Below are 23,908 nucleotides of genomic sequence, written 5' to 3'. Positions count from 1 at the left end.
AAGTAACCACCAGCACAGTCTGTCATATTTCCATCCCCCAAAAGGTTTCCTCATGCCCCTTTGCAGTTAATCCGTTTTCCCCATCCCCAGGCCTTAGCAACCACTTAACTTGTTTTCTTGCCCTATAGTGTTGCCATTTCTAGAATGTCCCATTGTGACATCAGTATTCAGTATGTTCCCTGTTGTGGCTATCTTTTTACACTCAGGATTATGTTTTGGGGGCTCATCCATATTGAGTAGTACTCCACTGTAGCAGTAATCCAATATTTTTTCCATTTAACAGTTGACAGACGTTTCAGATATATCCAGTTTTAAGCCATTGTGAATAAAGCTACTATGAATATTTGCCTAAGAGTCTCGGTGTGGTTTTTAGTGCTTCTGGGTAAAACACCTAGGAGTGAGATTGCTGGGTTGTATGAAAAGTATATGTTGAAATGTGTAAGAAATGCCCAAACTGTTTGCTCAAGTGTCTGTATAATTTTGCATTCCTACCAGCAGTATATGAGAGTTCCATTTGCTCCAAATCCTCGCCCATAATTAGAATTGTCCATCTTTTAAATATTAGCTATTCTAGTGGGTTTGTAGGAATATCTTATTTTTCTTTTGATATGTTTCCCTGATAGCTAACCATGTTGAATTTCTTTTCATGTGCTTAATTAATGGTCACTTGTATATTTTCTTTGGTGAAGTGTCTTTTCAAATCTTTTGTTCACTTTTGAAGTATCTTCGTTGTGTTCATACTGAGTGGTAGGAGTGAGTTCTTTATATATTCTGGATACAGATCCACATATTTCTTGTCTGTGCCGTCTCTTTCATTTTCTTACCAATGTATTTAGAAGACCAGGAGTTTTTAGTTTTGATGAAGTCTAATATATCAGTTTCTCTTTTACAGTTTGTGTTTTTGTGTTTTAACTGAAAGATCTTTGCTAACCCAAGATCACAAAGATTTTCTTCCATTTTTTTCCTAGAAATTGTATAATTTTAGATCTTATGTTCATCCATGTCTATTACCCATTTAGAGTTTATTTTTATATATAGTATGAGATAAGGGTTCTTTTGTTGTTGTTTTGTGTGGGGGTTTTTGTTTTGTTTTTTGCAGGAGAGGGAAAGGAGGCATGTGGATGTCCAGTTATTCCAGCATCATTTGTTGAAAAGACTCTCCTTTCCCCCATTGAATTACCTTGGTACTTTTGTCAAAAATTAATTAAGCATATATTTGTGGGTCTATTTCTGGAGTCTCTATTTTGTCTATTGTCTAATCTTAAGCTAGGTCCACATTGTCTTGATTACTGTGGCTTTTTGTAAATTTGTCATCAGATAATGTAAATCTCCCAACTTTTTTTTTTTTTTTTTTCCCCAAAATTGTTTTGACTATTTTGGTCTTATTTTGGTTGGTTTTACCTATTTCTAGATAAATATTAGAACGAGCCTGTCAGTTATTACCAATAACTATTGGGATTTTGATTGGCATTATGGTGAATCTGTAGATCAATTTGGGGAAATTGACATCTTAACTATTTTGAATCCTTCAGTCCATGAACATGGTATAGCTCCTTTTATTTGAATCATTAATTTCTGTCAACAGAGTTTTGTAATTTTAGTGTTCAGGTTTTACATATATCTGATTAAGTTTATACCTAAACAGTTAATGCTTCTGATGTTATCGTGGTTTCTAAAAAAGCTCTACTTTCCATTTTTTCTTTATAAGCATACAGAGATGCAGTAGATTTTTTTCCCTCTCTGTTTTTGAATTGACTTTATGTCTTTTGACTTTACTAAATCCACTCACTAGTTCTGATGCATTTTTGTAAATTCTTTGATATTTTTTATGTAGACAATGTGTCATCTGCAACAAAAGGCAGTTTTACTTTTTCCTTTGCTTTCCTTTGTATGCCTATTCTTGATTTCTTTTCTCTTTTCTTTTCTTTCTCCTTTTCTCCCTTTCTCCCCTCCCTCCCCCTCTTTCTTTCTCTCTTTCCTTTCTTACCTTCTTTCCTTCCCTTCCTTCCTTATTGCATTGGCCATGCCTCCAATAAAAACATTTAGTGGAAGAGACAGGAGTGGATATCCTTGAATTGTTTCTATTCTGAAGGGGAAAGCTTTCAGTCTTTCACCATTAAGTATCATGTTAGTTATGTGTTTTCATAGATGTCCTTTGTCTGTTTGAGGAAGTTCCTTTGTATCCCTAGTTTGCTGACACTGTGTGCTATCAATGCTTTTAAATGTAAATGGTGTTTGTGGTGTTATCATTTGCTTAGGTACATGTACAAGAGCAAAGAGCTTATTCGAAGTAAGAGAGAGTGTATTCGAAAGTTGAAGGAGGAAATAAAAGTTCTGCAGCAAAAACTGGAAAGGTGAGTCGTGATACCTTCGTGCTTAGAAATATAAAAGATAGAAGATTAAAATCAGATAATTTGCTTGTATTTAAAAATTAATTCAGAATTGAAGTATTAACTTGTGTGTTTTATAAAATAGCAAAGAAAAATTCAAAGTGTGAAGCAGTGTTTAAGATGAACTGGTAGTATCTATGGGCAAATAGTAGTCCCAAGGTCTTACAGAACTCAGTCAGGCAGTCAGTTATTAGCAGTGCACTAAAGCCCTTTACTCCTTCTACTTCCCTTGTCATCTTTTTCACAAACATGAGAGAGGTAACTGTCACAGTACTCCAGTCCCTCTGTCTTGGGAAGGTGGAAGTATCTGGGAAAGATAAAGACAAAAACAAAATGCTATTCTACTTGGAGCATTGCTAAATGGTTCAAAGCGCTAATAGTTCTGACACATACAAAGTCCTTTCTCTGATGGAGGAATCTTTCCCTTTTTGTTTATTTGTTTTGCACTGACTATTTCTTTGGCATCACCCCATGATTTCTTAAGGAGGAGTCAGTGTAATTCCTTTCTAGTAAAGACAGATCCCAATGATTCAGCATTTAAGAAGTAAATCCCATGGAATGTCATTTCCAGCACTTTCCATACCAGCTCTCCATACCAGCCCAAGACCCTGCATCTATAGGTCCCCATTTTTAGCTTCCTCTCTCTCACTTGGGAAGAGCTTGTCCACGATGAGAGTGATTAGTTTTCTACTTGTCTTAATATAGACTTAAACTGAGGATTAATTCCTCAGATACTGTCCTGGAAGTGATTTAAAGGACTCTACATGTGACTATATGTTACTTCTAAGGTTTCACTGATGCTTTGTAAGGCTGGAAAAATTTGTTTTTATAAGACCAAATATACCTGATGTATTATAACTCAGAAGAACTCAATTTGCCAGTAACCAACAGGGCATTCTGACTTACTTAGATTTTAAAACAGAGTATAGGAGCATTTTATGTAGTATGATACTACTTAAAATAAAAAGGCTGTTAAAGGGCACATGGCTGGCTCAGTCGGTGGAGCATGTGACTTGATCTTGCAGTTACAGGTTTGAGCCCCACACTGGGTGTAGAGATTACTTTAAAAAAAAAAATCTTAAAAAAAATAAATAACTGACTTTTAATATCTCAGATAACTTTATTTGGGTAAATTTTTTTTTTAATTGCTTACCTAAGTGTGACATGCTCCTGGGAAAAAATACAAGACACTTTTTTTTTTTTTTTTTTAACGTTTATTTATTTTTGAGACAGAGAGAGACAGAGCGTGAACAGGGGAGGGGCAGAGAGAGAGGGAGACACAGAATCTGAAACAGGCTCCAGGCTCTGAGCTGTCAGCACAGAGCCCGGCGCGGGACTCGAACTCACGGACCGCGAGATCATGACCTGAGCCGAAGTCGGCCGCTCAACCGACTGAGCCACCCAGGCGCCCCAATATAAGACACTTTTAATGGATACTAGTAGGCAGTAGAACCGAGACGGGCTGGGTAAATTTCATAATTTGTTTTACACTCTTTTGTCTTTGAGTTTTCTTGCCAGGTGCGTGCAGTACTTACATCATTAAACAAAACAAAAAAAGGTCCACCCTTTCTTCTCTAAGATACCTCAGCATAAAGCCTAGACATCTTTTCTGAAACTACTTTCGCTCCACTTTTACTAGCTTAATAGAGACGCTGCATTACATGAAGTAGTTGGTCTAAAGGAATTCAGTCAAACAGGAAAATGATGATGTCAGAAAATTGAAGATAAGTTTCTTAGAGAAAAATTCTCACTGAAGTTTTGTATAAGTACCCTACTAAAATACAGCATACCTGGGAAGAGGTTTATGATGACCTAAATGATGTGTAAAATGATGACTTAAAGTCCCATGCCATATCATATCTTGGCTGCATTTCCAGTAAGAAAATGTTTCCTTTGGTCCAGGCCAGTCAGCATAAATTAATTCTTTCGACAAATACTGTGTGTTTCTGAACACACGTTAACCATGTCTGTGGTACAGATAAGAAGTTTAGGTCCTGGCCTGTAGAAGTTCAGAAGGGGGTAGATGGGGGCTGGAAGGAAGACTTCATAGAGAAAGTAGATCTTGAAAGGTAAGTCGAGTTTAGATAAGCCGAAATAAATGCAAGAAAATAAATTTAAAGAATAGTACAGTTCTCTAAGGTTCCTCTGAGTTTGAATATTTGACATCCTTTTCAGTGAAAGCCTCAAGTCTCTGTGGCAGCCAGATGCTAATTCTCCTTCTTTAAATTAGTGAGGATGAAGTGTCTTTGCTACCTACCCTTTAACATATGTTTGGCTTTGAATTGCATTACACTTTGTTTACCACTAGCAATTTCATTTCAAAATGCCCATTTTAAAAAAAAAAAAAAAGTTTATTTATTTTTGAGAGAGACGGAGACAGAATGTGAGTGGGTTAGGGGCAGAGAGAGAGGGAGACACAGAATCTGAAGCAGGCTCCAGGCTGTGAGCTGTCAGCACAGAGCCCGACACAGGGCTTGAACTCACGAGCTGTGAGATCATGACCTGAGCCAAAGTCGGTCGCTGAACTGACTGATCTACCCAGGTGCCCCTCAAAATGCCCTTTTTGATATCGACACAATTTTCTTTCTTCCTAGTTCTGTACCTGCTTCTTTCTTTCACTTTATTTGGAGAAGAAAAATACGAAGTGCCTCTCTATCCCTTTGTAAATGGAAGCCCATAATTATAGGGTTTGCCTTTACCAACCAGTCAACCAGTCCCATTTAAATTCTGGCCACTATAGTGAATTATAGAGTTTATGACTTTAACAGTGTATCTTTTTGTTGGGTCTAATATGTGCTGGTAATGGCAGAATATTAGGTATTATTACAATAATTTGTTAATTATTTTGGTTATATAATGAAGATATTTATTAATTACTGATCACAGAGAAGCTTTCAACAATTGATGGCTGGCCTATGCTGTTGAATGAGTGCATGAATAATAGGGTGCTGGGGACCCTGCAGAGGAAAGATTTATCGGTTTTCTTAAACTCTGACCTTTATCAACACCTTCTTTTCATTTCCAGCTGGCTCTCTATCATTTTCCTTAATTTCTCAGTAGGGGGTCTAACGGGCAGCAAAGAATAAACCCTTGGGTACCAGTTCACCAGTGTTATTTGTGGATCTGTGGATCTGAGTCCGGGTAATAAATCTATTTTTCTTAAAGACATAGAATTTACTTTTATGACCTGATCCTAGATGTGGTTTGGAATCAAGAGAACGCACAACAGATAAGACCTAAATTGGGAGCTCATCTGAAATGTTTCCTGCCAGGTGTAATCACATAGATTGTTACCAGTTTCTACTTTTGTAGTTAGAGAATTTTTGCCTTCTGGATTGTTTGAGTGACGCATTGAATACCATATAGCATTTAGAAATGAGCCTTTCTTTCCACGGACTCTGCACAGTGACAGACCTTTTGTCAGCAAGCCACAAAGCTCTAGACAAACCTGGCCAGTCAGAGCACCATTGTCTTTGCATCTTAGGTACGTGAAGTACGGCTCAGGCCCAGCTCGGTTTCCACTCCCGGACATGCTGAAATATGTTATCGAATTTGCCAGTACAAAACCTGCCTCAGAAAGCTCCACGTCTCAAAGTGACCACGTGACGTTACCGCTTTCTTCAGTGCACTGCCCAGTTTCTGACCTGGCATCCAAGGAGAGGTAATGAAAACAAATGTTTAACATAGTACACATGGCGGGAGGGCCAGGGGACACCTGGTTGGCTCAGTCAGTGGAGCATGCGACTCTTGATCTCAAGGTTGTGAGTTCGAGCCCCACGTTGGTGTCGAGATTACTTAAAAATAAAATCTTTTTAAAAATACTGAAAAAGAAATAGTAAATGGCTTTTTGTTTGTTTGCTTGTTTAATTTGAACTGTGCACCATCTTCCCACCTGGTGAACATTCACTCCATTAGAGCTCAAGGGCAGTGAGTTCTTTGTCGTTACAGGGATGAGTTTGCTCCTACTTAGGTGGGAGTATTCCTGATTGCCAGCAGGGCGCTGCACTCACTTGTCTTGCCCACAGGATGGTGGGGTGTTTCAGAGGGTTCTGATCCATCTGCAGTGGTGTTCCTGCCCCACCAGGTCTACCTTGTTTTTAACTAGCTGTAAGCTCACTGCCACTCCAGCCCTGATCTTCCAGAACATCTCATTCTCACATCTGCTAAGGATACTCAACCAAGTTAACCTCAGGGAAAGCTTTATTCTTGAGTAGACAATTAAAACATGTGAAAAACAAACAAACAAAAAACAGCTAGAAAGTGAAGAGGACAGCCCAGAGGGGCTTACCTAGTGCAGGAACAGGGAGACCCAGTGACACGAGCCCTCTGATTCTCTTCCAGCTCAGATCAGGATTGATGTATGTGTCCCGGCTAATAGAATCTCTAGAAGCCATTGAATAAAAAAAGTCCATACTTCATAATTATTGTTTCTATATATTTTACTCAGTCATTGACATCGTGGAAACTCTGTACTTGATTCCTTGATTCTCCCAGTCCAGTCTTCTTTGAACCCTTCTTCCTTGTCCCTTTTTTGTGTGTATATATGTGTGTGTGTGTGTGTGTGTGTGTGTGTGTGTGTGTGTGTAGACACACACACACATATATTTTTTTCTGTTTCCAGTTTTTAAAAAAAAAATTTTAATTTTATTTAAATCCAAGGTAGTTAACATGTAGTGTAATAATGATTTCAGGAGTAGAATTTAGTGATTCATCGCTTCCATATAACACCCAGTGCCCATCCCAACAAGTGCCCTCCTTAATGCCCATCACCCAATTAGCCCACCTTCCCACCCAACACCCTACCAGCAACCCTCAGTTCTCTGTATTAAATACAGTCTCTTACGGTTTGCCTCCCTCTCTCTTTTTATCTTATTTTTCCTTCCTTTCTACTATGTTCATCTGTTTTTTTCTTAAATTCCACATGTGAGTGAAATCATCTGATAGTTACCCTTGTCCCTTCTTATAAGAAGTAGTTAGCATGAACCATAGACTCAGATAGATCTGGATTTAAATCCCATAATTTACTAGATGGGGGAGCTTGGGTAAATTGCTTAATTTTCTAAACCTTAGATAGTTATAGTTGTTGTAATTGGTGATAATAATAGTATCTGTCTCATCAGCAAGTTGTGTTAAATGAGACGATGCATATAAAGACTCGGTTTGGCTCAGTGCCTTTACTGAGCAAATATTCACCAAATTATAGCTGTAGTTTTCCATATAGCAGGTAGCATTATGAAGCACATTAACTGAGGCCAAGCCATATTTTGGAAATTATCATGTGAATGTGATTTTTATCCTCTTTCAGTACAAGTAAAGAAAGCCCTTCTCAGGATGTCGAAGGTACCTTTTCTTCTCCTGAAGATTCTCTACCCAAGTCTAAGGCAATGAATAAGCCATTTACATCGTCCCGGTCTTCTATGGAAATGCCTGCACAGCCGGCTCCTCGAACTGTCACAGAGGATGAGATAAACTTTGTTAAGACCTGTCTTCAGAGGTGGAGGAGTGAGATTGAACAAGATATTCAAGGTTGGCTCTTTTAAAACTTGTCAGACTGTTACTCTTTCCCTTTCTGCCGGAAGTTAGGCATAAATGATGGAGAGAGGCATGATTCTGACGTGGGGATTGGGACTTCTTTTGCACTTTTGGTTCCTCCCATTATACAGCTGTGGAAAGACTCTTCCTAGAAACTCCTCAAAATTTCTAGGAACTCTTGGGACGCTTAGATGCACATGATCACCTTTGGCTGGGATTTTTCCGCATCTGCTGATTTCTGTTCCTGTAGTTCATGTGAACTCTGGCTTTTGTTGACCCAAACTTAGAATTTAGCTCTCTTAGATTTCCACTTTTAAAGACTTGTCTAGGGCTACCTAGCTGGCTCAGTTAGTTAAGAGTCTGACCAGCTCAAGTCATATTTCACGGTTCGTGGGTTTGAGCCCCGTGTCTGGCTCTGCAATGACAGTGCATGAGCTTGCTTACGATTCTTTCTCTGTGTCCCTGCTCACTCTCCGTCTTTCTCTCTCTCAAAATAAATAAACATGAAAAAAAAAGTCTTGTATGAAGTACGTTTTACTGAAGGCTAATTAGGCAGAGAATGAGCAGTGGACACAATGTAAAATGGAATTATTCAGCATTATGTTTTTTGTTTTATTTTTTTAATGTTTATTTATTTTTTGAGAGAGAGAGAGAAAGAGCATGAGCAGGGGAGGGGCAGGGAGAGGGAGACAAAGAATCCCAAGCAGGCTCTGCACTATCATCATAGAGCCTGATGCGGGAGTTGAACTCACCGAAATCAAGAGTCGGACACTTAACTGACTGGGCCACCAGGTGCCCCATTCAGCATTCTGTTTTTAAAGGTCCTTTGGCATTGTTATCTTGTTGCTCAGACTTTCCCTCCTCCCCTTCCTTTCTCCTTTTATCTAGAGGGCAGAATGAATGAATGAATGAATGAATGAATGAATATCATCATCATCATCATTAGGGACATCTGGGTGGCTCAGTCGGTTGAGCATCTGACTTCAGCTCAGGTCATAATGTCACTGTTCATAGTTCAAGCCCTGCATCAGGCTCTCTGCTGTCAGCATGGAGCCTGCTTCAGATCCTCTGTCCCCCTCCCTCTCTCTCTGCACCTCCCCCGCTTGCGTTCTCTCTCTCTCTCCCTCTCAAAAATAAACATTAAAAAAAAAAATCAGATCAAATTACATTGGTCAAATTAAATCACATCATCAAATCCAGATCCCTCCTAAGTTCTTATCACAGAAATCTCACCTCTTTCTTCTCCTCTCCAGTCGCGTATGAGGAACATATATTTTTACACCCAAAGTGACCCATTAAGGTCTTTTTCTAAACAGAGACTGCTTCTTTTGGGGGAAATGTTGGTGCCAGTTATAAGAGAGAACTTTTTAAAACCTTAATGCAAATTGTGATGAACTAAAAGCCTTCATAACCTAAAGCATTAGCTGCTTTGAAAGCATCCAGTCTTTTGTGGCTCATGGAGAGAATTTGAAATCGCCAGAGCGCCAGGGATAGAGACGCAGTACTTTTTGGTTGGCTGTATGGAACGAAATCATTTTAACTAAGTTTTTTTTTTGTGTGTGTGTGTGTTTTTTTTTAACAGATTTAAAGAATTGTATTGCAAGCACTACCCAGACTATTGAGCAGATGTATTGCGACCCACTCCTTCGTCAGGTAGAATGAAAATTGATGGGAAAGTAGTCAAGGCATGTCCTCATGTGCTAATGGTAGATCAAAAAGAAAATTGGATAGTTTTCTTTGAGACTAAATGGGAGCCTCCCTGAGACCTAAGAATAGACTTAGGACAGAAATAGGTATTTTGCTGTTTATTTTTAGGCCCAAACAGGGAATAATATATCTTCTAACAATTACATTTTAACACATACTTGTTTTGATTTTGCCCATGGTATTTTTTCATATAGTAGAAAGGTTTATTGTCAAGTGTTAAAAATTTCTCATAAAGTGGTAGTTTAAGTCATGAGGTGAGGAAAACCCCAGGCAGGGACTGGTTACCCACCCTTTCCACAGTATCCTGTCCTTGGTGATGCTTTGTTTAGCAGTGTGCTTTCAAGCTTCATTTCCCTCATAACTCCAGAACGGAATGTGGCCAGGGCAGAAATTCTTATTGTCCACATGAACTTTTGTTTAGAATAACCTTGTGGGCACAGAGAGGAAAAGATGCTCCAGCCAGAGGCTCGTGTGTGCAGGGTTGGAGGAGGAGAGGTCTGTCTGATTCCAGGTCTCATGGAGGCACAGTAGGAACGCACCATGTAAATCTTGGGTTTTCTTCATTTGCTCTTCCGTATTATTTCACAAATTTCACTGCCATAAAAACATGCCAAAATACTGATTGAATACAGGCTTAACTTGACTCTCTGGCTGATTTTCCTTTTTCCTCAATATTTACTTGGCACCTTAAGTATTGCTGTCTGTGTTCTCCATATTGAAAAAGAACAAATGCTTTTCAAACATTGAAACAAATAAGTATGTCGTTGAAAGGGTCTTCACCCCAGAGAGGTGGATGGATCCCTTGGAAGAAGAAATGTGAGGACCATATGACTGATTCATGATGAAGTGTGCTAACTTGAAATTTGGTACAAAATAAAATCAGCACAGAGCAAGACCAGTACTAAACTTGCCACATGTCCCTATCGCAGTATACCTTTTCTCAGCAGGAGTGGTGAAAGTGATTCTATTTTTAGGTAAACTGAGTTTGGAATTGGGAGGATCAATAGGTCTGCATTATCTTTGACTTCAGCTCTGGGATTTTAGGAATTTAAAGAGTCATCAAAGATGCCATCTCGTTCAGCCTATGTGGTTTTAAAGTTTCATGAGTTGAAACATAATTTGGTAAATTCCAAGGCTGTGTTTTGTTGCTTCTTATGGAATCAGCAAGATGTTTTGATATTAACTCCATATCAAACACATGTATAAAGAGGCGATTTTCTTATGTCTCATAGTTGGCAGTAAGCTTGAAGTGTAATAGCCTACACTTTCTTGTTCACGTTGCTTAACCTAACTCAAGAATATGCCTTCTGCTCTGCAGGTGCCTTATCGCTTGCACGCAGTTCTCGTTCATGAAGGACAAGCCAATGCTGGACACTACTGGGCCTATATCTATAATCAACCCCGACAAGTCTGGCTCAAGTACAATGACATCTCTGTTACTGAATCTTCCTGGGAAGAACTTGAAAGAGATTCTTATGGGGGCCTGAGAAACGTTAGTGCTTACTGTCTGATGTACATTAACGACAAGCTGCCGCACTTCAATGCAGGTAAAAATAGCCTAGCGGAAGCTCGAGATGGGGAGAATCTGTACTGCTCACAGAAGGGAACAACCTTGTAGTCTTTTTGTTTTTGTTTTTAAACTAGAACTTGGGGCGCCTGGGTGGCTTAGTCGGTTAAGCGTCTGACCTGGGTTCAGGTCATGATCTCACAGTTCCTGGGTTCATGAATTCAAGCCCTGCGTTGGGCTCTGTGCTGATAGCTTGAAGCCTGGAGCCTGCTTCAGATTCTGTGTCTCCCTCTCTCTCTGCCCCTCCCCTGCTCATGCTCTGTCTCTCTCTCTCTCATAAATAAATCAACATCAAAAAAATTTTTTTAAATAATTAAACTAGAACTTACTTTTTTTTTTTAATTTTAAGCTAATTTATTTAGTTTTGAGAGAGAGAAAGAGTAGGTGGGGAGGGGCAGAGAGAGAACAGAGAGAAAATCCCAAGCAGGCTCCATACTGCCAGCACAGAGCCCGATTCAGGGTTCAAGCTCAAAAACCATGAGATCATGACCTGAGCCGAAACCAAGAGCCGGTTGCTTAACCAACTAAGCCACCCAGGTGCCCCTGAATTAGAACTTACTATAAAGTAATAATGCATTTAAAAAATACAGTGCAAAATAGAATGAAAAGAAGTAAGTTTTCTTTCCTGCTTCTATCCTGGAGCCCAACATATATCTGTTCTTTAGGTTTCCTATGTAGTATTCAGGAAGTGATCTAGGCAGATGCTAGATTTTATCTATCAGTGTCTGTCCCCACCCCATTTCCCCCCCCCCCAATGGGATATTTTTCCATTCTATCCTGCATCTTTCTCATCACTCATGTGTATTAGTGATCTCTCTGTTTTTTTTTTTTTTTTTAAGTTTATTTATTTTGAGAAAGAGAGAGAGCATGAGCAGGAGAGGAGGGAGAGAGAATCCCAAGCAGGCTCCACGCCATCAGTGCAGAGTCCGACGCAGGGCTCAAAATCACCAGCCGTGTGATCATGACATGAGCTGAGACCAAGAGTCAGACACTTAACTGACTGAGACATCTAGGCGCCCCAATAATCTCTATATCTTTATAAATAGAACCAACTCATTCTTTTTAACAACTACATAATAATTCCATTGCATGAAATATGTATATAATTCGTTAAGCCAGCTTCCCACTGATAGACTTTTACATTGTCTCTAATTTTTTTACTTTTTTAGTGCCATCTTTTGTGCACATGGTTTTGCGTCCTTTGAGAATAGCTAGATTCTATGAGTAGATTTGCCTGAATAATTTCATACCCCTCATAATACAACTGATTCTAAGAGCAATCATAATTATCATTTATATTAGAACTTTACCCCTTACTACATCTTTCAAACTTTATTTCTCTAATAACTTAGAACTCTAAAAGACACAGTAGGAACTCATTACCTGCATGTTCTTGGTACTCTGCTCGTCCAGAGTCACACAGCCAGTAAGCAGCTGGCAGGCCCAGGATTCCAGATCCAATTCTGACTCCAAATTCTGTCACCTTCCATTTACATTACTCTCTCTTTCTTTCTTTCACATTTTCTGGAAGAGGTCTTGCGACCAGCATTTCACATCTAAAATGGTGGAAAACCTTTTCTTTTCATATTCAGACTGTACTTTGTTGAGTAAGTAAGAAAACACAGAAGGCATTTTGTCCAGGGAGTGCATTGTCTTTCCAATTGGCAGTGTGGCTGGGGGACCAGGGGATGGAGAGAATGATCACTTAGCAGCAACTGATCTTCATAATTGCATCTTTGCACATGAAAGAGGGAACAGCTGCTTTTGGGGGGCGTACAAATGACTGGACTATTGTTGGTCGTATATATGGCAGCCTTGTTATTATTACACATATGGTTCATTCTTCTACTGTAGAAACACATAAGTAGAAGCTGTCATTTTCCTAATGAAAAGGCTAGTTAATGGCAACCAGGAAGTAGATGTGTTGTTCTACTGTAGGCTTTTGTATTTTGATTTAGTCACAGGATTAGAAATGAAATTTAATATGCCCTTGATATCCTTGTCATTTTTCCTCAAAGCCTTTAATTATCCCCTAGGTGTTATATACCATCTAAGCATTGTGTCCCATGGCTTTCTGATAGCATTTAACATGTGTGAAACTTGAGGCAGTATAAATGTCTTGGAATTCACTTCTAACCATCTTGAGATGGATATTCTTTTTTTTTTTTTAATTTTTTTTTAACATTTATTTTTGAGAGACAGAGAGAGACAGAGCGTGAGTGAGTAGGGGAGGGGGACCGAGAGAGAGGGAGACACAGAATCCAAAGCAGGTACCAGGCTCTGAGCTGTCAGCACAGAGCCTGATGTGGGGCTCGAACCCATGAACTAGGAGATCATGACCTGAGCCAAAGTCAGACACTCAACCGACAGAGTGTCTAGGCACCCATAGATGGATATTCTTATCAACAATAGTTGTACTGTTTACATTGATAAAACCATTCAGCTTGAAATTTCCATTGGATCTAATGATTTTCTGGATTTCCAAGAAATGTTTGGTCCGTTCCTGCTATTTTGCTAGTGATTGGCCTCTATTCCAAATTCTTACTCTTTATTCATCCATCCATTCAACAGATATTCAGTGTATGCCTACCTGTTAATCTTCCAGGTACACTTATTGGTGTGCTATGACTGTTGGCTTTATATTGTCCTTACTTCTGTTGGATTATGAATGTATGTATGTATTTTTCACGTGGAGTAAGAAAAAGGACCGAGTGTCTTATTTTCCTTCTTTCTAGAAAGGACCTTCTGATTCCTGGTGACCTTTTGCTGGATGGCACTCCCTTTTAACTCTCTCTTTGCTCTTCACTCAGAGGCGGCCCCAATTGAATCAGATCAGATGTTGGGAGAAGTGGATGCCCTGTCTGTTGAACTGAAGCATTACATTCAGGAAGATAACTGGAGGTTTGAGCAGGAGGTCGAGGAGTGGGAAGAAGAACAGTCCTGCAAAATCCCTCAGATGGAATCGTCCAGCAGCTCAGTGTCCCAGGATTTCTCCACATCCCCAGGTATCGGTGAAGGGCACGCAAGCCAGTGATCCAGTAGCATCCAGTCTGCATGATGTATAGTTCACATGTCGTGGGTGTTGCACAACCTCACAGAACAGCTTGTGGCTTCAGAATGTCTTTCCTGATGAGCAGAAAGAATATCAGAAAGACCAGCTCCCTGTACTTTCAGTCTGTTCAGTTTTCACGTTTCCTGGGTTGTAGGAGAAGGTATGATGAGATTAATAAGGGTTCTCCAAGGGCATTCTCTTCTAACCAGCAGCAGTTTGTGGTAAGGCTCCTCGACATCAAGAAACAGGACAAAGTTGGGAGCACATTAAATTCTACAGAACCACCCGTGGGCTCTCGTTGAAGTAGATACCTCTTCGAGTCCCTAGTTCCGAGGGGAAATTTGCACAGGGTTAGTTTTTTAAAGGCCCATTAGAAGGGCTGTAAATGAAACTCCGTGTCTGTTTTGCTTGCCTTTTTACAGAGTGTTCTAGACATTGCTTATCATCAGATGCTGATTCCTTTGTGCCATTCTTTATCAGAGCCCTCAGTAGCCTCTTCCCATGGGGTCCGCTGTTTGTCCTCTGAGCACGCTGTGATCGCAAAGGAGCAGACGGCGCAGGCGATTGCGAACACAGCACACGCCTATGAGCGGGGCGGTGTGGAAGCCGCGCTGAACGAGGTGAGGACATCGATGGCGCCTGCTGCCAGCCAGAATTGCCACCGTTCCCCACCGTTCCATTATTCTGTGTCTCTGCTCCGTTTAACCACCCCCTCTTTATTTCTCCTGTTTTCTCTTACTCTTTCTCCCCATCCTGCTGCCACGGCTTCAGGAAGTTGAGCCCGAGAAGCCCATGTCCCCGGAAACAAACCCCGCAGGGCAGACAGAGCAGCCCCCAAAGGCTGGTGACACAGAGTCTGCTGCCCAGCCTGACTCTGAGGCCTCTGAAGTCGAGATTCCCAGTGTGGGAAGGATTCTGGTTAGAGCTGACGCAGATGGATATGATGAGGAGGTACAGAATGAGTGCAGGATTCAGCTGTGTGTCGCTGCTCTTCTGTTGCCTTCCCATGTGACCGAATCTACTATTTTAAGGTGTTTGGCAGTAGTTCATATTGAAACAAATATTCCTAATGGAAACAACTAATGAACAAGAGGGCCTATCTGGTTTTGACCTTAGTTACTGTTCTTTAAAAGAGAGCCTTGTGCCTGCTGTCCGCTGCCCCTGGTGTGTATCTACCCAGGCATATACTCACGGAGGCCCCTGCAGGGTCTAGTGGCTCAGAAAGGTAGTGTTTAGTTCCTCTTTTGGTATTATGAGGAAAAAAAAAAAAGGCCTTTTCAATTAGGAGGCTTTGTCTTTGGTAGTATTAGCCCATTTTTTTCTGCCCAAATATCAAACTTGCAGTGGTATATAGTGAGCAAAACAAATGTGAATCGAAGTTGTTTTTGATTCCAAAGCTTTTGGAAGAAGCTTTGGATCCCACGTTATTTATGGTTCGTCCCCTTTGGAGTTGTCACTGCACATTAGCAGTCATGAACCCTGTCCCTCGAAATCTTTGAAAGTGTTTGATTTTATAAAGTCATATTAGCATATCGCCTAATTTTGAGTGTCTTAAATGTAAAACATTTAAACACTTTTAGTTAAACTCTAGAATATTTGTGTACTGGAACACACACCCAGATTACAGAACAAAATTGGAATTCTCACTGCAGACACTTCCCTTGGGAGACCTGTAATTTAACTTGATTCTTCAGCAGTTGCCATTTGTAGATATTTTCAGATATCCGTCTTAATTCATCAGCAAAATTAGAATACATAGGAACAGCCTGTCTTGGGCAAAGTCCCGACATGCTGCGCAGGGACGGGGCTGTGGGTGTGCATGGGGGGGGCAGGTGCACAGATCTGGGCCGGCCATGGGCCCGCTGCCCCGCTTCGCTTCAGCCGCCCACTCGCCTCTCTGTCACTCAGTCTTCTTTTGAACTTTTCTTCTCTCCTTTTTCTCTCCGTGTTGTGTGCCTTCTTGTGGTAGGTGATGCTGAGCCCTGCCATGCAAGGGGTCATCCTGGCCATAGCTAAAGCCCGTCAGACCTTTGACCGAGATGGGTCTGAAGCAGGGCTTATTAAGGTATCTCTGTTTGGTTTTTTTTGAATCTAATACCTTTACACCACAAGTATCATAACAATGGAGCCGTAATTCTATTAGATGGTAAAAAAAATGGGATGAAGTGTGTTTTTCTTTAACACCTAAAACTCCACTTCCGGTATTGCACCACCGACAGCGCCCCCTCTCCGGGTGAACGCAGCCTTGGCAAGCTGTGCCCAACTGGATCACAACTAGCCTGGAGGGCCAGTCGTGGTCCTTAGGAGGTCTCCATTAATAGAGCTGCCTCTGTGGTGTGAGGGCCATGATAGAAGATGATCTAAGAAAGCAGGCCCTGCTTTTTAAGGTACCTGAATAAATCGTAAGGTACTTGAATAAATTGCATTCATGTGAATTTTTAAAATTCAGGTCCTTGGAACTCCAGGATACGCCCAAACTCATTAGAACGAAATACTTGTTTTCCTTAGAATTTTATGCGAGAGACAAATTTCTTACGAGCCCAGTGCGTCTGCGGTGCCACGGCGAGTTTTAGCCGTCGTGACAGGCAGACAAGTCCCAGGTTCCGCACTTGCCTCTGTAATTCCCCAATAGGAGCTCCTTCAAGTCTTCTTGGAGTTCTGCAACACCTCTCTAACGTAGGCATCGGGTTGTGCGAGCGGAAGGCCACAGCGCCCCCCCTGCTCACTGCCGACCTTGTCGTCAACAGGCATTCCACGAAGAGTACTCCAGGCTCTACCAGCTGGCCAAGGAGACGCCCACGGCCCACAGCGACCCTCGGCTCCAGCACGTGCTTGTCTACTTTTTCCAAAATGAGGCGCCCAAGAGGGTGGTGGAGCGGACCCTCCTGGAACAGTTTGCAGATAAAAATCTCAGCTACGATGAAAGGTGAGGAGGGAACCGCGCAGGCGCACCACCCACCGCTTGCTTCCGGCGCGAGCCCCTCCCACCCCTGCCGGGAAGGCCGCGCCTCTCACTGCTCTCTGACCCCGGCCCACCCAGGTCCATCAGCATCATGAAGGTGGCGCAGGCCAAGCTGCAGGAGATTGGTCCAGAGGACATGAATATGGAAGAGTACAAGGTGAAGTCTCCTCTTTAAGTGTGCTAAACAAAAACATCAACTCTTGAGGCAAAACGTAACAATTTTGTGTTATCACAGACTGACTAGCCTCCACCCGCTCCCCCCAAAACACCCACAATTGGGTGCCAATGGATAAATGAGCTCTAACCCTCAGAGTAGCCGGTTTCTTTGTTCGATTCTTCTATTGGAGTAAATTAATGCTTCCTTCCCGTTTAATACCTACTCCAGCCTTGGACCTGGGCAGTAAAATTCTTGATTCATGGTTTGGTTTCTTGTAAAATAATACTGTTGGCTAATATTTCTGTATTCCAAATGAAACTTCTGTGCATAAAAATGCACACATAACTGCAAATTTCCCAAAAAAGCAGTGCGTTAGAAGGAAAACCGTGTTCTGTGACACCTAACGGGGTCCCACTGCACCCCACTGAGCTCAAGTGCTCTTCTGAATGACTGGAACAGCCTTGTCCTTCCGTGTCCCCTGCACATTCACGGTTTTGTCAGAACCTGAGAGGCATCTGTTGAAACCAGAACTGCAGGACTTTGACAGGGGTGTTGGAAATGAGAGTAATAAACTCTAAAGCTCCTGTGAAACAAATATTTCTGTTCCTCGGGAAGTAATAGCTCACTGAAAATGAAGGTCAGCAGTGGGCTTTTGTTGTAAATGTTGGACACATCATTATCAAAAAGCTTTTGTGTTTGTTGTGTTTGTGCCTGGCCATACGTGCTCAATAAATATTTGTATAGAGTTTAAAACTTAGTGTGGTGGGAAGTGTAGAGAAAGTTCCTGGTGCCCATCATCGCTAACGGTAGTCATTCCTTTGCAGAAGTGGCATGAGGATTATAGTTTGTTTCGAAAGGTGTCTGTGTATCTCCTCACCGGTCTGGAACTCTACCAAAAAGGAAAGTATGTTGGCCTTTTATGTCTCTCGGATTGTTGGTCAGGGCACTGTTACCTGCTGATGGCCACCCGGGAACAGAGAGAGCCATAGCCATGTGTTCCCTCCCTTGTCCCACGTGGCAGGGCACCTCTGCTTTTCCCACTGTTTTACTAACCATCACATGTGGTTCTTCATCCTTTACGTAGTGATAGATACATTGGTGAAAAGACGTAATGGCCAGATTTTCTCTGTGATAAAGATGAACTCAGAAAATGAAGTTTAGAGTTGTCACGGACCTTAGTCAGCATGCAGTCCCCTTCTCTGGTTTAGAGTTGAAGAAAATGGAAAGCCAGGGAGGTTTCACGATTGGCCTTGGGTCTCTTGGCCAGTCTGTAGAAGGGCAGAGACTGGCTGCAGTCAGAGTATCCCACGCTGCCTCTGTCTTTAGGACAGTTGTTTTTCCATAATTGGAGCTACAGAAATTTTTGTGCTGGGGAACAGAGAGGCCTGAGCCCTAGATTTTGGAGAAAGAAGGAGCACTCAGCTGTCATTTATCCACCATTTTCTAAGGTACCAAGAGGCACTCTCCTACCTGGTATATGCCTACCAGAGCAATGCCGCCCTGCTGACCAAGGGGCCCCGCCGGGGGGTGAAGGAATCTGTCATCGCTTTGTACCGACGAAAGTGCCTTCTGGTTTGTACTGTTTGTGTAAAGCCTTATGATTTTTATTATTTTCTTGTCTTTACCTCTGCTCCTTGAAGCCGTGAAGAAATACGACTTAAAAAACAAAATAACCTTGGGTAGGTTGTAGATTTTTCTAAACTCTTAGGAGTAGTTGTACATTGAACCAGATTATTTTAGGTCACTTAAATGAATAGAATTCTTCTTCAACCCCCAAGAGAAGCTAGGATGACAATCAGTTATCCTTTTTTCTGTGCCCTCTATGCACACCTGCATTACACGGTTTACTGCATTGCTTCTCTAGTGGATTGTGAGTTCCTTGAACACAGACCCTTTTCTTATTTCTTTTTGTGTGTTTTACTGTAAAGATTTTATTTTTTTTAAGTGATCTCCCCACCAAACGTGGGGCTCGAACTCACAACCCTGAGATTAAGAGTTACATGCTTTACCCACTGAGCCACCCCTCACAGATCCTTTTCTTATTCAGCTGTTTCTCTGTGTCTGGCACATCGTAAGACTGTAATAGATGTGTCTTGAAGAAATGCATTTTTTCTATGTTCCCTGCTAAGCTAAAAGATGAGAATTTGGTGATTTCTAAGAAACTCCTCCTCCCTCTCCCCCTTTTTTTTATGTTTATTTTTGAGAGAGAGAAACCATGAGCAGGGGAGGGGCAGAGAGAGAGGGAGACAGAGGATCCGCAGTGGGCTCCTTGCTGACAGCCCCATGCAGGGCTGAAACTCATGAGCTGTGAAATCATGATCTGAGCCAAAGTTGGACGCTTAACTCACTGAGCCACCCAGGTGCCCCGAGACTGCAGTTTTGTTTTGTTTTTTTTTAAAGATACAAATTATAAGAATTGGTCCTGCTGGGGCACCTGGGTGGCTCAGTCAGTTAACTGTTTGACTCTTGATCTCAGGGTTGTGAGTTCAAGCCCCATGTTGGGCTCTGTGCTGGGCACGAAGTCTACTTAAAAAAAAAAAAAAAAAAAAAAAAAAAATTAGTCCTGCTGTTCTGTTAATATCACTGTCATACAACACTGAAGATCTAACCTGGCCTGTTTTGCATTTGGCAGTCATGGGGAATGGCAGACCCATATCCCCTCTGCCTATCCAAGGGTTTATATAGTGCTCGTCCTTCAGAGATGTGTAGAGGGGTGGCTTGCCTTCTGATTGTGAGCTTGCATTTGTCTTCCTGACACCCAGCAGGATTGCCCTTCCCGGGAAGAGCTGGGCCAGCATTCCTGCCACTGCCTTGTTACTACCAGATGGAGGAGATTCAGTCATGATGTGTATTCATCTCAAGATTTTCATTTTCTGATTTATACCTTGATTTCTGTATCAGTTATAGGTTGTGGCAGGGCATTTTGAAGCTAAAAGAAGGGCCTTGTAGATTTGACGGATCTGAATTTTATTAGAGCCATGCTTTTATGTTTGAAATCACCAAATACAGTTTGCATGTCCTACTCAGCTTCTGCAGGTGGGTGGTAACAGTGAGTTGGGTTCTTTCCATCACTGGCTCTCAGCATTCAGCAGGCATCACAATGACATAGGGAGCGTTCCCTCCTTGGACTGTCAAACCAGAGGCTCTGGGGAGGGGCCCAGGGCATCAGCATGTCTTCTGCAGGTGATTGTGGTGCTCAGTGGAGATCGAGAGCCATTGAATAGGCCTTTTAGTCGAAGCATGTGTTAAGCAAGACCTGGACTTGTAAGTTTAGGTAAGTGGGTCACAGACTTTGCTACATTAGAATCGCCTTGGGAGCTTTTAAAAATCCCAGTGCCCCAGTCACCTGCATACCAGTCAAATCAGCGTATCTAGGATGGGGCATCAGTAGTTTTTAAAATTCCCGGGAAATTCCAATATGCAGTAAAGTTTGGGAATCGTTTGTTTAGGCTCTTCTAAAATAGGTATTTATCCTTTTCAGACACCCCTCCCCCACTCTGCCTTTTATCTATAGGAGCTGAATGCCAAGGCAGCTTCTCTCTTTGAAACAAACGACGACCACTCTGTAACAGAGGGCATTAATGTGATGAATGAGCTGATCATTCCCTGCATTCACCTTATCATTAATAATGACATCTCCAAGGATGACTTACATGCCATTGAGATCATGAGAAACCATTGGTGCTCTTACCTTGGACAAGATATTGCGGGTATGTTGTTGTTAGCACTTGGAATAAATTATTTCTTCTTTTTTTTTTTTTTAAGTTTATTTATTTATTTTGAGAGAGACAGAGAGAGTGCAAACAGGGCAGGGCAGAGAGAGAGGGAGAGTCTCAAGCAGGCTTCTTGCTGTCAGTATAGAGCCCCATGCAGGGCTTGAACTCCCACAACTGTGAGATCATGACCTGAGCCCAGATCAAGAGTCGGACACTCACTGACTGAGCCACCCAAGCGCCCCCTCACTTGCAATAATTTCTAAGGCTCTTGAGACTTTTAGAAATTACAGTGCTTTTACTCAATAGCACTGGTTATCAAACCTTTTTAAAGGATCATTGAAACATCGAAGTTGGAAGTGGCTCTGCTCTACTGAAACAAGGGAGAGGATCCTAGGCCTCTGTCCCTCTTAACCTTCCTTCACCTCCTCTGTGGCTGCTGAAGACTTCACAAACAGCCCAGAAGTCCTGTTAAAAAATTTTCTCCTCTCCAGGGATGTCAGACTTCCATTACTTCTTCATCTGTCAAAATCTGAACTCTAATTTTACAGTTTAAAAATCAAAATGTTTTTGCACTTTGATTACCTGATGGTGCCATAACTCAATTTTCCTGTGACTAGAAGTTGTAAGACAGAACACCCACTATTAACTGTGATGCCCTTGAGATTAGTAGGATAGCAAATGAAATAGTCTTGCTTGTCCAAAGCATTTTGGAGAGGGGAGCTTAAAACTAGTCATTTTTAGGTGAGTTTGGTAGACCTAGAAAGTTGGTATGGGGGCGCCTGGGTGGCTCAGTCGGTTGGGCGTCCGACTTCGGCTCAGGTCGTGATCTCGCGGTCCGTGAGTTCGAGCCCCGCGTCAGGCTCTGTGCTGACTGCTCAGAGCCTGGAGCCTGTTTCGGATTCTGTGTCTCCCTCTCTCTCTGACCCTCCCCCATTCATGCTCTGTCTCTCTCTGTCTCAAAAATGAATAAACGTTTAAAAAAAAAAAAAAAGAAAGCAAGTTGGTATGTATTCTAATATGAAGCCTCTTGGTTAGTGTCTCACTGATGTAAAGATATTCTATTGACTTATTAAAGTGTTTACATTTACAGTATTAATATGAATTTCCTTTTAATGTCTTGGGTTTTTCTTTAGACTATGTCTATATATATGTGTGTGTGTGTGTGTGTGTGTGTGATATATACCTTTACTTAATGCCATGTGTGCACATTGGTATGCTTTAATCATCGAAAGAAAATACACCATTCTATTTATGGTAGAGAGTATCCTATCCAGTTTTTCAAATTTTAAAAGGATGGTAGATAAGAAGGCCTGCCAGGGAAATGAATAGGTAGTGTTATCCTGGCACACATCATACAGCCTAAAGCAGTGACCTAACTCTTTGGTTTATCTGGCAAGTAGTCTTTGCTCCTGGTTTGGCTTAAAGGAATTGTTATTTGTTGTTAGCTGGCCAGCACAATGCAGTGACCTTCGAGGCTGGGTGATGGATGGGCTCTGTGGAAGACCTTCCCATATAGTTGCAGACTTAACTAGTTTTTACTCAGCGATCTGTTTAGCTGTATATGTAACCATCTGCTTTCCCTCCACAGAAAATCTACAGCTGTGCTTAGGGGAGTTCCTACCCAGGCTTCTCGATCCTTCTGCGGAAATCATTGTCTTGAAGGAGCCTCCAACTATTCGACCCAATTCTCCCTATGACCTTTGTAGCCGATTTGCAGCTGTCATGGAGTCAATTCAGGGGGTGTCAACTGTGACAGTGAAGTAAGCCCCCACATGTTCAAGGCCCACTTTGGTCCGTGGCTGCCTGCCTGTTGCACAGAAGTCTGTCATCACAGTGTTTGCCCTGGGGAAGGAATTAGGTGGGAAAGTAAGATTCAGATCCAGCCCCCAACCATGCTCTGCGTGTAAAGAAGGATTGAAAATAAAATTGCACTTTTTAGGTACAGAATCATAAAAGCAATTTCATCACAAAAGACAAGAACCATTGTATTAAGGTACCGAATTACGTCACAAGACCTGAAATGCCTCTCATACCTACACGCGTGTTCGAATGCTCGAGCTTTTTTGTAACTCTCTTGCCACTTTTAAAATTATCCTGCAGGCATAAATATTTTTGACAGTGGAATAGAAGGGTGATCCATCAGAACCTGAACCAGATGAACAGCTACTAGTTATTTTATCAAATACAGATGACATTTCAAAGTTCTAAATGGCAAGAGATGAGAGCTCTGAGCCTCGCCCGTCTCTTGATGGGAGAAGACAAAATGCATTGCTAATGAACTACCGCCCTTCACGTGTGGGTAGAAACCTAAGGGCACGTGGCAGCAAGGGCTGCAAAGTCAAAAGAAAGCTGCCTTTCCTTTCTTCTCTCTCTCTCTCATTTTATATTTTTTAAATAAACCAGAAAACCTCATACTCAGTCCCGAGTGAAAGAAAGGAAAGCAGTAAGGACCTTAGACTGAACGGCGTTGTGAACCGTCACTAAGACAGGAGAGCGTTGGGATTTCAGTAAAAGCTTCTGGCATCCGAAAACTGTCAACAGCAGGTGTCTAAGGCCGCTGCTGGCCCCAAAGAACGTTTGGATGCCCCTCCCTTTTTGTGCTCCGAAAAAAAAATAAGGGATGAGGGTTTGTAAAAAGAAAAAAAAAGAATATATATATGTATATGTAGAGAGAGAACTATCCCCTGTTGACCGTTTTTAAAAGGCTCCAGATTGGATATTGTGTTTTAACCAAATTTTAACGTTAATGAGGGAATAGTGGGCGGGAAGAACACTCGATACAACTATGCAGATTTTATAAATGTGCAATAAAAGTATCTGTTGTA

At 41.7% G+C, this 23,908-nt stretch overlaps 1 protein-coding gene across 19 annotated transcripts in view; it reads left to right on the top strand.

The window, feature by feature from the left end:
* The window catches only part of USP28 (ubiquitin specific peptidase 28), a 65,264-nt gene extending 41,356 nt beyond the window's left edge, over window positions 1-23,908 (top strand). For 13 of the 19 annotated variants that reach the window (XM_042957431.1, XM_042957434.1, XM_042957430.1 and 10 more), the window contains 15 exons: window positions 2,259-2,354; window positions 5,875-6,051; window positions 7,696-7,916; window positions 9,505-9,575; window positions 10,948-11,176; window positions 14,007-14,201; window positions 14,729-14,868; window positions 15,020-15,199; window positions 16,218-16,313; window positions 16,996-17,174; window positions 17,289-17,367; window positions 18,192-18,271; window positions 18,816-18,939; window positions 20,882-21,077; window positions 22,672-23,908. In XM_042957431.1, coding sequence (XP_042813365.1) covers window positions 2,259-2,354; window positions 5,875-6,051; window positions 7,696-7,916; window positions 9,505-9,575; window positions 10,948-11,176; window positions 14,007-14,201; window positions 14,729-14,868; window positions 15,020-15,199; window positions 16,218-16,313; window positions 16,996-17,174; window positions 17,289-17,367; window positions 18,192-18,271; window positions 18,816-18,939; window positions 20,882-21,077; window positions 22,672-22,847 — 2,239 coding nt within the window. In that variant the 3' untranslated portion in view covers window positions 22,848-23,908. Of the gene's footprint in view, window positions 1-2,258; window positions 2,355-5,874; window positions 6,052-7,695; window positions 7,917-9,504; window positions 9,576-10,947; window positions 11,177-14,006; window positions 14,202-14,728; window positions 14,869-15,019; window positions 15,200-16,217; window positions 16,314-16,995; window positions 17,175-17,288; window positions 17,368-18,191; window positions 18,272-18,815; window positions 18,940-20,550; window positions 20,642-20,881; window positions 21,078-22,671 lie in introns of those variants that run through there. The other 6 variants (XM_015534601.2, XM_015534600.2, XM_042957436.1 and 3 more) reach the window with 3 other exon arrangements.

The sequence above is a fragment of the Panthera tigris genome, chromosome D1, assembly GCF_018350195.1.
Source record: "Panthera tigris isolate Pti1 chromosome D1, P.tigris_Pti1_mat1.1, whole genome shotgun sequence".
NCBI classification, from domain to species: Eukaryota; Metazoa; Chordata; class Mammalia; order Carnivora; family Felidae; genus Panthera; species Panthera tigris.
The sequence above is the reverse complement of the archived record's forward strand: the minus strand, read 5'-3'. Positions and strand labels throughout refer to the sequence as shown.